This window comes from Arvicanthis niloticus, chromosome 6, assembly GCF_011762505.2.
Source record: "Arvicanthis niloticus isolate mArvNil1 chromosome 6, mArvNil1.pat.X, whole genome shotgun sequence".
NCBI lineage: Eukaryota > Metazoa > Chordata > Mammalia > Rodentia > Muridae > Arvicanthis > Arvicanthis niloticus.
In genome coordinates this window covers 24186632-24198973 of record NC_047663.1, presented here as the reverse complement: position 1 = coordinate 24198973, position 12342 = coordinate 24186632, and the positions used below count along the sequence as shown (strand labels likewise).

The 12342-nt window shown below is 37.6% G+C and overlaps 1 protein-coding gene across 6 annotated transcripts in view; it reads left to right on the top strand.

The window, feature by feature from the left end:
* Cdk12 (cyclin dependent kinase 12) overlaps nucleotides 1-12342 on the top strand; it is a 78622-nt gene that overhangs the window by 10539 nt on the left and 55741 nt on the right. For all 6 annotated transcript variants that reach the window (XM_034505757.2, XM_076935843.1, XM_034505756.2 and 3 more), the window contains exons 3-5: nucleotides 5870-6046; nucleotides 7407-7546; nucleotides 9366-9536. In XM_034505757.2, coding sequence (XP_034361648.1) covers nucleotides 5870-6046; nucleotides 7407-7546; nucleotides 9366-9536 — 488 coding nt within the window. The remainder of the gene's footprint in view (nucleotides 1-5869; nucleotides 6047-7406; nucleotides 7547-9365; nucleotides 9537-12342) is intronic.

Sequence of the window (12342 nt, the reverse complement as noted above, 5' to 3'; positions counted from 1 at the left end):
TGCTTATCTTAAATTTAAACTCAATTTTCAAATTTACTTTCTAGGATACATCAAATTTGAGTGATGATGTGTTGTGTGTGTGTGTGAGTGTAGGTGTGCAATTGGAGGCCTAAAGTCAACTTTAAGTGTTATTCAAGAGTCATCCATCTCGTTTTTGTTTTGTTTTAATTTTTAAATATATTTTATCTAGCTGGGTGTAGGCCTATAATCCCAACACTTAGGAGGCAGAGACAGGTAGATCTCTTGTAGAGGCCAGCTTGGTCTACATAGTAAGTTCGAGGACAGCCATGTCTATATAGGGAATCACATTTTTTTTTTTTAAAGATAACCAGGCAGTGGTTCATGCCTTTCATCCCAGCGTTTGGGAGACAGAGGCAAGTAGATCTCTGTGGATTTGAGGCTAGCTTGGTCTACAGAGTGAGTTTTAGGATAGCTAGGATGATACAGATAAGCTCTATCTCGGAAAAAACAACCAACCAACCAGCCAAAGTTTTTTTTTTTTTTTTTTTTTTTTTTTTTTTTTTTTTAATCTCTGTTGTGTTTTGCCTGCATATTTGTATGTGCACCAGAAGGTGGCAGATCCCTTTGAATGGGTAGTTGTAAGCCACCATGCAGGTGGTAGGAATTGAACTCTGGTATGCAGGAAAAGCAATAAGAGATTTTAACAACTTAGCAATTTTCAAGCCCTTTGAATTTTTCTGTTTTTATCCCTCTGGAGCTGAGGTTATAAGCCTGTGCCACCAAACCCATTTTTGAATATAGGTGTTACAGATTAAACTTAAGTCCTTGCTTGGGTAGCAAACATATTACTGACTAAACTATTTCTCCAGTCCTGTTTATTTTTTTTAGTTCTTAAGATCTATATTCTTTCAGACTACCTTCTGTGCTTCTTAAAAATGTTCTAGTGTAATAGTGGATAAGAAAGGGTGGGGAGTGGAGAGAATGTTTTACTTTTGAGGTAAGGTATTTCTTTATTATCTAGTCTGTTCTTGAACTCTTGGCCTTCAGACATCTTCCTTCCTTAGCTATCCATGTGCTAGGACTACAGTTATTCATCACCAAGGCTAGTTCTCTTGTTTTTATTTAAGTATTTATATATTTTGGTTTTTTTGGAGACAGAGTCTCATTATGTAGCCCTTGCTAGCCTGGAACTCATCGATCTACCTGGCTCTACCTCCAGAATGCTGGGGTCCATCTGCTTCAAACTTCATAGTTCTAGGATTAAAAGTGGGGGCCACCATGCCCAACCCAGTGTCATTATTTTAAGTATTTGATAATTGGTTATTTTTTTTATTTATAAATTATTCAAGGTAGGAAATGGAAATAAAGATTTTGTCTTTTCTTGAGACTGAGGGAAGGAGGAGATCATTCTCTGTATTTTATTGGCCAGCCAGACTGGGCAATTTGATGAGATTCAGTTCAGTGAGAGATATTGTCTCAAAAAATAAAATTTGAGAGCACCAGAGAAAGACCTTTTGTAGCTTTGGCTTCCACACGTGTGCGTCCTTGCGCGCGCACACACACACACACACACACACACACACACACACACACACACAAAACTTATATACATGTATAGAAGCCTACACTAACAAATACATATACAACACACATAACAATACAAGAGAGGATAGAGTGATACACACCTTGACTGAGACCTTTAAACTGGACTTGGTGGCCACTTGCCATGCCAGCACTCAGGATGCTGATATAGAGGGATTGCTTAGTTTTGGAGGGCTGGCCTAGACTCCCAAATGCTGGGATTATATGCCCTTTTAATATTGGTTATTAGACTAAATGAATAATTAAAATTGCTCAAGGAATTAGGGTCAGGATAATTGGGAGGCTGGAGCAATGCCTTAGTGGTAAAGAGCACTGGCTGCTCTTTTAGAGGACCAGTGTTCAATTCCCAGCACCCACATAGTGGTTTACAACTATCTTGTCACTCCAGTGCCAGGGTATTTTCCCTCTGCAGTCATTACATGCATGTGGTATATAGACAAAACAATAAAATAATCGAGATAATTAGAATTCTGATAACATAAAGCTTATACTGGTAACAGAACAAATGAATGAACTTGGTTGATGATAATTCAAAAGCTTTTTTTTGTTTTTTTTTTTTGTTTTTGTTTTTTTCGTTTTTGGTTCTTTGAGACAGTGTTTCTTTGTGTAGGCTTGGCTGTCCTGTAGCTTTTTCTGTAGACCAGGCTATGCTGGAACTAGCAGAGATCCACCTGACTTTGCTTCCCCTGTGCTGGGATTAGAGGCATATAAGAACATAACTGGAGCCAAAAACGTTTTTTTCTTAAAGATTTAGTTTTTATATGTACATATGTGGTAAGGTATTATGTACATGACTGTAGGTGCCGTAGGAGGCCGTAGGAGTCAGATCTTCATAAAGCTGAAGTTATAGGATGTTTGTGAGTCAACATGCAAGTGCCCAGTACTCCATAAACAAGTACTCTAAAGTCCTACTCCATCTTTTCATCCCTGTGTTAGTAGTTGTTTCTCTTTGCTTGTTTTTGAGACACTGTGGCTTTAGCTGCCCTCCAGTATGCTAGTAGATCAAGTTATTCTAGAATTTAGTATGCAACCCTGTCTGATCTTCAACTCACGGAATTCTTCTGGCTTCATAGCATCTTAAAAGAAATAAAACATACAGCTGGGAAAGTGGCATATTCCTTGAATCCCAGCACTTGAGAGGCAGAGGCAGAAGCAGAGGCAGACAGATCTCTGTGAGTTCTTAGCCTATGTCCTGAGGGTGTGGTTATGGACAGTCATAGCTATGTAGAGAGACCCTGTCTCAAAAACAACAAAAAACATTTAGTATCTGACTGACCTGAATTTCATTTGTAGATCCACTTGTTTCTGCCTCTTGTGTGCTTTGATTAAAGGCATGTGCTAACAAGTCAGGTGACAAATGGTTACATTTGTATCTACAGGTTAATTTAAAGTTAATTAACAAGTATAAAATTGTAAAATTGGGGTAGGAGTCAACTGTTTCTTATACACAGACTTAAAGCAACCTAAATAACACATGGGAAGCTGTAAAAAAGTATGAATGAGAAACCAGGAACACTAGATAAGGACAAATTGTATATATACATCAGTATTTCCTGGTAATTATTTTGGTATATAAATACATCTTTCATTATGTCAGGCTCTCTCCCTATTTGGCATATTTAGTGCCTTACAGTAAGAGCTATACTATTTGTTAAACATTGGATTTTTATGGGTCTTCATTATATTTTTGGGTTTTTTTTGTTGTTGTTGTTGTTGTTTTTTTTTTTTTTTTCGAGACAGGGTTTCTCTGTATAGCCTTGGCTGTCCTGGAACTCACTCTGTAGACCAGGCTGGCCTTGAACTCAGAAATCTGCCTGCCTTTGCCTCCCAAGTGCTGGGATTAAAGGCATGCGCCACCACCGCCCGGCGTTTCATTATATTTTTAAGGTTTTTAATATATTAAATTTTTTTGAAGCAAAATTTGACCTCAGGTTAGTATGGCCTCAACTGATGATTGTCCTGCTCAAGACTCATTCCTTCTTAAAACTTCCTTAGAATAGAATCTCCTGTAGAATGCCACCAACCCTCTTATCTTCCCCCAAGACGGTCTTCATGTAGTCCTGCCTGTCCTAGAACTTGCTGGGTGATGCAGGCTGGCCTTAAACTCACAGAGATACTCCTGCCTCTGCCTCAGGAATGTTGAGATTAAAGGCATGTACCACCATGCCTGGCAGCATGTACATTTTTCCGTGGTAATAAAGCCATGAAGTAATAAATCTTTGAGGAAAAAAACTAAGTGTAAAAACAATAGACTTAAGTGATAGTCGTGAGACAGTTCAGTTACTTTGTTTTCTTCTCTAGTAAACAGAACTAAGAAATCTGTCTCTCTGTCTCTCTGTCTCTCTCTCTCTCTCTCTCTCTCTCTTTTTTTTTTTTTTTTTTAATTTCCAGACAGGGTTTCCACTTAGGCTTCTGACTTCCTCAGGTACCAGGCATGCATATAGTACACAGACATACATGCAGGCGGAGCACTTACATTAAAAAAAAAAAATGGGGGGTAAGAGGGGCTGAAGAAATTGATTGGCAGAGTTGCTGCTCTTGCAGAGGATCCAAATTCAGTTCTGGCACCCATGTCTAGTTGATCACAACCTGTAATTCCATCTCCAGGGAATCTGGCATTACACCTAGTTGAGCATCTAATGTCACTTGTGCGCGCGCACACACACACACACACATACACACACACACACACACACAAAATTTAAAAATAAGTATATTTTTCAATTTTAGATTTATCAGGCTTTATAGTATATATATGTTATCACAGTACACAGAAGGCTAAGGTAGGAAGATTGGTGAGTTCCAGGCCGGTCAGGAATATAGTGCGACGTCTCAAAAAAAAGCAAAATGACCCAAAATTTGACTACTTTTCCGATTTCTAGAAAGCTTTCTTTTTTTTAAAACTACAATTTGCTTGCTGCTTGTGTGAGTCCTATTAGAGCCTTAATAAGTCTGAAATTGCTGCTTGAATTTTTTTACCATTTTAGTTTCAAAGTTTTTATTTTGTGTAGTCATGGATCATTGTAGTCTGTTCCCCAAATAACTAAAGTACGTATTTTTTCAGGAGTTTTAATTTCAAACTTAGCTATAAAACACTTTGATCTAGTATTTCCTTTTCCTAAGTTTTATCTAAGTCTTTTAAGTAGCATTAGTTACCTCTTTCATTTAAATCTTTTATTATAAAGTAAGTTTCATGAACTGTATGAGCTTCAATCCTACATTATAACTTTTACATTATACTTGTACATTTTATTTTATCTGAAATTGGAATGTCAGTTGTTCATTAAAGAGAGTTTTTGAATTGTTTTAATTTTTGGATTTTTGAAACAGGATCACATATAGTTACTGGCCTTAAAATTAAAATTTTCTGTGTGGTTGTGGCCTCTTTTAATACCTGATCCCCCTGCCTATACTTGCCAAGTTTGGACCTTTCCTATACCTTCCTCATCAGGTATTGGGTATTTAACCCAGGATCTAGGACCTGTTAGGCAAGAATTTTACCACAATGGGCTGGAGAAGTGGTTCAGTGGTTTAGAGCATTAGCTGCTGCTCTGTAGGACCTGAGTTCTATTCTCAGCACCCACTTAGCAGTTTACACCCATCTGTAACAATAGTCCCAAGCTATCTGATGCTCTCTTCTGGCCTCTACAGTCATCATTGCATACAAATAGTGCACAGACACACATTAAAAAATTTTTAAGTTTAAATTAAAAGAATAACCCAAATACTAATATTAAATATAAGCACACTCAAGTTCTAATTTCTTGTAGAGTTTCTTTTAAAGATTTATTTATATGAATGCTTAGCTTGCATGTACACCTGAAAGTATAGGGCTTGAAGATCCCATTATATTGTGAACCATCATGTAGTTGAAATTGGACTCAGGACCTCTGGAAGAGCAGCTGGTGCTCTTAACCACTGAGTCATCTCTCTAGCTCCTAAGTTTTATCTGTTTAGTCTTTTTTTTTTTTTTTTAAAGATTTATTGTTATTTTATGGATGTTAGTGTTTTGCCTATATTTATGTCTGTGAACCATATGTATGCCTGATGCCCACAAAGGTCAAAAGAAGGCAGTGGGATTCCTTTGGACTGGAGTTACAGACAATTGTGCTGTTATGCGGATGATAAGAATTGAACTTTAGTCTTCTGAAAGAAGCACCACTGCTCTTAACCACTGAACCATCTCTCTAGCTCCCATAAGTAAAATTTTAGTAATCTTTTTAATAGTTGGGCATTATAATTTTCTTTGAAAGCTTTATTCTCATAGTCTCTGAATAATTTTTTTTTTTAATTCTCTCATCTCTAGTCCAAAAGAAATGCTTCCTTCAAAGCCTGCAAAGAAAGAGAAGGAACAGAGGACTCGTCATTTACTCACAGACTTGCCTCTTCCTCCTGAGCTACCGGGAGGAGAGCCATCTCCCCCAGATTCTCCAGAGCCAAAGGCAATTACACCACCTCAACAACCATATAAAAAGAGACCAAAGTAAGTTTTACAAGATGTCAAAATTTTTGTATTTTATGAACATAGGTGCTTTCATGTATGTCTGTGCTTTGTACGCATATTTTGTGTCCCAGGACACCAAAAGAGGGTGCTGAATCGCCTGGGACTGCAGTTAAAGTCAGTTATAAGCCACCATGTAGGTGCTGGAAATTGATTCCTGGTTCATGACTCTTACCTGCTGAGCTATCTCACCAGCACCTTAGGGATCTCTCTCTCAATTTTTTTTAAAGATTTATTTATTTATTTATTTATGTATTTATTTAATATATACCCGTAGTCTGTTTGCATGTACACAACAGATGGTTGTGAGCCACCATGTGGTTGCCGAGAATTGAATTCAGGACCTCTGGAAGAGAAACTAGTGCTCTTAATTGCTGAGCCATCTCTACAGCCCCTAGGGATCTCTTTAATTTAAAATTATTCTTTTTGTTTTACATCTAGAATTTATATATCTTCTATAACTCATAGAAGTGAGAGCCAGTAAATACATACTATATTTCAATTTTATGGGAAAAATTTTTTCGGAAGGATACCTGTCTTATTTACAGTTTTGTTGCTGTGAAGAGATACCATGGCCAAGGCAATTCTTATGAAAGAAACCATTTAATTCACCCAATTAGATGGGGAATTGCTTACAGTGTCAGAGATTTAGTTCATTCCCACGGCAGGAAACATGATAACATGCAAGCGGACACTGGAGCAGTAGCTGAAAGGTACATTCTGATTTATAGATAGTAGGAGCAACTACTGGCCTGGCTTGGGCTTTTGAAACCTCAAAAACCCCTTCAGTGACATAATTATTTCAACAAGGCTATACCTCCTAATCCTATCAAAGAGTCCTACTCCTGATGACTAAGCACTCAAATATATGTGCCTAAGGGGGCCATTCTTCAAACCAACATAGATAACATCTTATTGAGAAATGGTCTTAACTCTGTATCCCTGGCTGGCCTAGACCTAACAAGAGGTTGCAGTGTCTTTAGTTCTAGCATTTGGGAGACAGAACCAGGTTGATCTTTTGAGTTTAAGGCCAGCCTGGTCTACAGTGTTTCAGAACAACCAGAGAGCTAGCTACACAGTGAGACCTTGGCTCAAAACAAACAAACAAAAATATGGTAGACACTACTATGGCCAGCTCTAACTATTTTTTTTTGAAAAGCAATCCATGTATTTAGTGAACACTTACACAACCCACCACTACCTTGTACCTTTTAAAGCCAGAATTCCATAATAACCATTGATAGATACTATTTCATTATTCCATTTCTGCCATCTCAATAATAATTTTGTAAGAAGCCAGTTTAATGGCAAAAAATAACAGTTTTACTGATTTTCCTTTTAGAATTTGTTGTCCTCGTTATGGAGAAAGAAGACAAACAGAAAGTGATTGGGGGAAGCGCTGTGTGGACAAGTTTGACATTATTGGGATTATTGGAGAAGGAACATATGGCCAAGTATATAAAGCCAAGGACAAAGACACAGGTATTTTTCTAAAATTCTTGATGCCAAAAGTATAATAATTTAACAATTATTAATATTTTAATAGATTTACTAAAACAAGTTTTAGGCTCTAATTTGTTCTCTTACTATTATTAAGTAGATAATAATTTTCCAAAAGAATAGTTTGGCCATCTCTTAGTGTGTTTGTTCCAGGACCTCCCTGTATCTTCTCTCTTACATAAAATAGGATATTTGGATATATCCTATGCCCATCCTCCTGTGTAGTTTATATCATCTCTAGAATATTTATAATACCAACAATAGCAAATTCTGAATAAACTTTTTTTTTTTTTTTTTTGGTTTTTCGAGACAGGGTTTCTCTGTGTAGCCCTGGCTGTCCTGGAACTCACTCTGTAGACCAGGCTGGCCTCGAACTCAGAAATCCGCCTGCCTCTGCCTCCCAAGTGCTGGGATTAAAGGCGTGCACCACCACCGCCCAGCCTGAATAAATATTGTTATTATTCAAGGATTATTGACAAAACAATGTGTGACCATATATGGTTCAGACAGTTTTTAACTGTACAATTGTGTGATTTCATGAATGACCAGTGAGCTCCTTTCGGACAAGGGACATATACATATATATGTGCGTGTGTGTGTGTGTGTGTGTGTGTGTGTGTTATAATTTCAGAGGTAGACTGGTTGCATACATTTGAGAGGTCCTGGGTTTGAGTTTCAGCAATATAAGCCCAAAGCTAGATCCTCTACTTTTTGTTGACTATTTTGAATATTTATTGTTTTGACTTGGTGGTGGGCTTTGTTTTTTGTTTTGTATTGTGTTTTGGTGGTGGGATTTGAACCTACAACTTGCACTACACTCTATCAAAAAGGCTATAATTATAATCCCAGCCTTCTTTGTAGTCTGTTTAAACTTTATATTACTTGCTTGAATTTTTTTTTTTTTTTTCCCCCGAGACAGGGTTTCTCTGTGTAGCCTTGGCTGTCCTGGAACTCACTCTGCAGACCAGGCTGGCCTCCATCTCAGAAATCTGTCTGCCTCTGCCTCCCAAGTGCCTCCCAAATCAAAGGCGTGCACCACCACTGCCTGGCTACTTTTTTTTTTTTTTTTTTTTTTTTGGCAAGGAGGGTATTGTAATTTATTTAGTGAGTACATATGTATGTCTGTTTTTTTTCTTTGGGCATATTTGTGTCAAGTACACATTGGGAGGTCAGAGGACAACTTACAGGGAGTGTGTTCTCTCGTTCTACCTTGTGAGAAGCAGAGCAATTGAAGATGTCTTAATCTACTTATCAAGACCCTGTCCTAGAAATGAGAAAGCCAGGGAGGAAAAGATTAATATTTAATAATAATTAGTTAAATATTTAATAATATTTAATAATAAAATATTTATTCATTTATTTACTATTGTATTTGTTTCTTTGGTTTGGTTTTCAAGTCAGAGTTTATTTATCTAACAATTCTGGTTGTTCTAAACCTCACTTTGTAGATCAGGCTGTCCTCAAACTCAGAGATTCATCTGTCTCTACCTCCTGAGTACAGGGATTAAAGGTGTGCAATATCACCCTGACCCAAGAAAGAGATTCTATATCAGCACTGACTCTATATGAAAACTTAAGAACATAGGAATAGTACTGGTTGTATAGCCCTATGGTAGAAGCCATGCTTAGTATAGGCTCTAAATTCAATCTCAGCTGCTTTAAAAAAAAAAAAAAAAAAAAAAAAAAAAAAGAAGGGAATTAGAGGTTTTATGTAAAAAGTCTGTGAAGGTAGTGCTGGTTTATAACTATGACTAAGAAATGTAAGTTGATCACAGTGACAGTTTGCATCTATTTTTTGCAGGAGAACTAGTAGCTCTGAAAAAGGTTCGGCTAGACAATGAGAAAGAGGGCTTCCCCATTACAGCCATCAGGGAGATCAAGATTCTTCGTCAGTTGGTTCATCAAAGTGTTGTAAACATGAAGGAAATTGTCACAGACAAACAAGATGCACTGGATTTCAAGAAGGACAAAGGTAATAGCAGAAAGTCCTGTTATTTTAATTTTATTAGTATGAGGTTTTACCGGAATGTGTATGTGTACACACATATATGCCTGGAAGAGCAGTAAGTTCTCTTAACTGTGGAACCATTTCTCCATCTCTTTTTTTTTGTTGTTGTTTTGCAGTGGTGGAGGTGGGCCCATTTTCTGCATAACACTGACTATTCTGTAACTCACTCTGTAGACCAGGTTGGCCTCAAACTCAGAGATCTACCTGCTTCTCCTTCCTAAATGCTGGGATTAAATGTGTGCACCACTATACCCAACATACATTTTTTTTTGAGACAGAGTTTCCTTGTAGCCCTGGCTCCCTGGAATTCTCTTTGTAGACCAGGCTAGACTCAAACTTGAATTCAGACCTGACTCTGACTCCAGAGTGCAGTGATTAAAAACTTGTGCCACCATTTAAACATTATTTATCTATTTATTAAAAATATTTTTGTTATGTGTATAAACGAACACTGGATGGTCAGGAACTATCGTTTACCAATGGTTGTAAGTGGCCATGTGGGTTCTGGGAATTGAACAGTGATCTGTTGCAAGAGCTACAAGTGCTCTTATTTATTGAACTATACAGCTTCTGTTTTTATATTTATTCATTTATTTTTATAGATAAGGTCTCTCTAGTCCTGGCTGTTCTGGAACCTGTTATGTAGATGAGGCTAAATCTTCTGGAGCTGGAGTTGAAGGTGGTTGTAAGCCACTCTTTGTGGTTGCTGGGAACCCAGCTCAGGTCCTTTACAAGAGCATTAGATTCTCTTAAATGCTTAGTTGTGTCTCCAACTCCCATGTTATTTTTTGAAAAAGAGCCTTATTATATAGCTCAGGCTGGCTTCCAATTTTTTTTTCTTTCCTTTTCTTTTTTTTAAAGATTTATTTATTTATTTATTTATATGAGTATACTGTAACTGTCTTCAGAAACACCAGAAGAGGGCTTCAGATCCCATTACAGAGAGTAGTGAGCCACCATGTGGTTGCTGGGACTTGAACTCGGGACCTCTGAAAGAGCAGTCAGTGCTCTTTATTGCTGAGCCATCTCTCCAGCCCCCCCAATTTCTTAAGAACCTCTCTGCTTAACAGCCTCCCAAGTGCATGATTATAGCTGTATACTACTACTTTATTTTACTTTTCATTTCTTAACTTGTTTACCTGTGAGGACTTTTTAGGTTACTATCTCATGTAGCAGGTCAGCCTCAAGCTTGCTATGTGGATACAGATGACATTGAACTTGTCCCCTTGCACCTTCCAAGTGCTGGGATTAAAGTGATGCAGCACCATGTATAGTTCTGCCTATGTGAATTTTTTGATAGGTTGACCTAAGTTTTAGATTTTGTTTTTTAAATTTATTTGATGCACATCACATGCATGCAGTAGCCACAGAGATCAGAAGTGGGCATCACCTGGAACAGAAGGTGTAAGTGCTTATGAGCCACCATGAGAGTGATGGGAGTGTCAGATTCCCTGGAATCTAGAGTCATAGATAGATGCAAGGTCCCATGTGGGTGGTGGAAATTGAACTTAAAACTTTTGGTAGAGCAGCCAGTGCTCTCAAACCACTGAGCCATTTCTCCATCCCTTGTCTTGTGTTTTGAGTACTGGGATTATAGGTGTGAGCAACATCTCTGATTTATACATCCATTTAAATATTGTTTTGCAGGTATAGGAGGGTGAAACTGGTCTTGTAAACGATGTGAGATCAGTTCCCAGAAGTTTCATCAGGCAATTTACAATCACTAGTAACTTCAGCCCCAGGAAGATCTGATACCTTTCTCTGGTCTCCAAGCACAGTTTTTAATCATTTGTACATACCATTATGTGGATATATATAATTTAAAAGCAAGCAACAACAACAAAAACAGCACTTACCAACTGAGCCATCTTTCTAGCTCTAAGAAAAATCACTGTTGTGAGTAAACAGTACAGATGACAGTAAATGGTAATATGAGTTTTAGATCCGAACTCCTGGTCCTCTAGTTAACCAACTCTTCATTCCATATCTGTTTTTCTTAAGTTAGCAGGTTTTAGATTAGTTCCATCTACTCCAGTGTACTCCTTTAATGCAGTCTTTCTTTGATGGAACTGTGGACTATTTTCAAAATATTAGGGAAGCTATGACAATGCTGGTGTCCCTATCCTGCCCCTCGTCATTTCTCTTTCCTCAAAATTAAAAGAAAGGAAAAAAGAAATGTAATGGCCCTGAGAAGTTGTCTAGGTGGGTAAAGTGCTAACCATGCAATCCCGAGGACCCAAGCACCAAGGAAAAGCTGAGCATATCAGTGCATTCCTCTGACCCTGCACTCTGTCAGGCAGAGAAAGGAACTCACTGGCCAGCCAAAATAGTAAGCTCTAAGTTTAGCGAGACTTTCTCACAAAAGTAAGGTAGAGAATGATAGAAGAGGAAGATAACCTGGATAGGTCTATAGCCTTCACACCATTTATCCCTGTGAGCCAGAGTATCTTGTGCACATATATTTGCAGGCAGGTGCACATGTACTTCCTCCCTCTCTGTCTCTCTTTCTCTTTCTTTTTCTCTTTCCCTTTGTCTCTCTTTCTTCTGTCCTCTCTCTCAAAAAAAAAAAAAAAAAAAAAAAAAAAAAAAAGCATACTATTTTGGAAATATGAGAAAGTTCTTAAAGCCTACTCTCTATAGAAAGAATCCCTGCCTTGTATTGGGGCTATAGCTAAGTTATGGAGAACTTGCCTAGTACACTTGAGACCCTGAGTTCAATTTTTTTTTTATTTGTTTTGTTTTTTGTTTTTTGTTTTTATGATACTAGTGA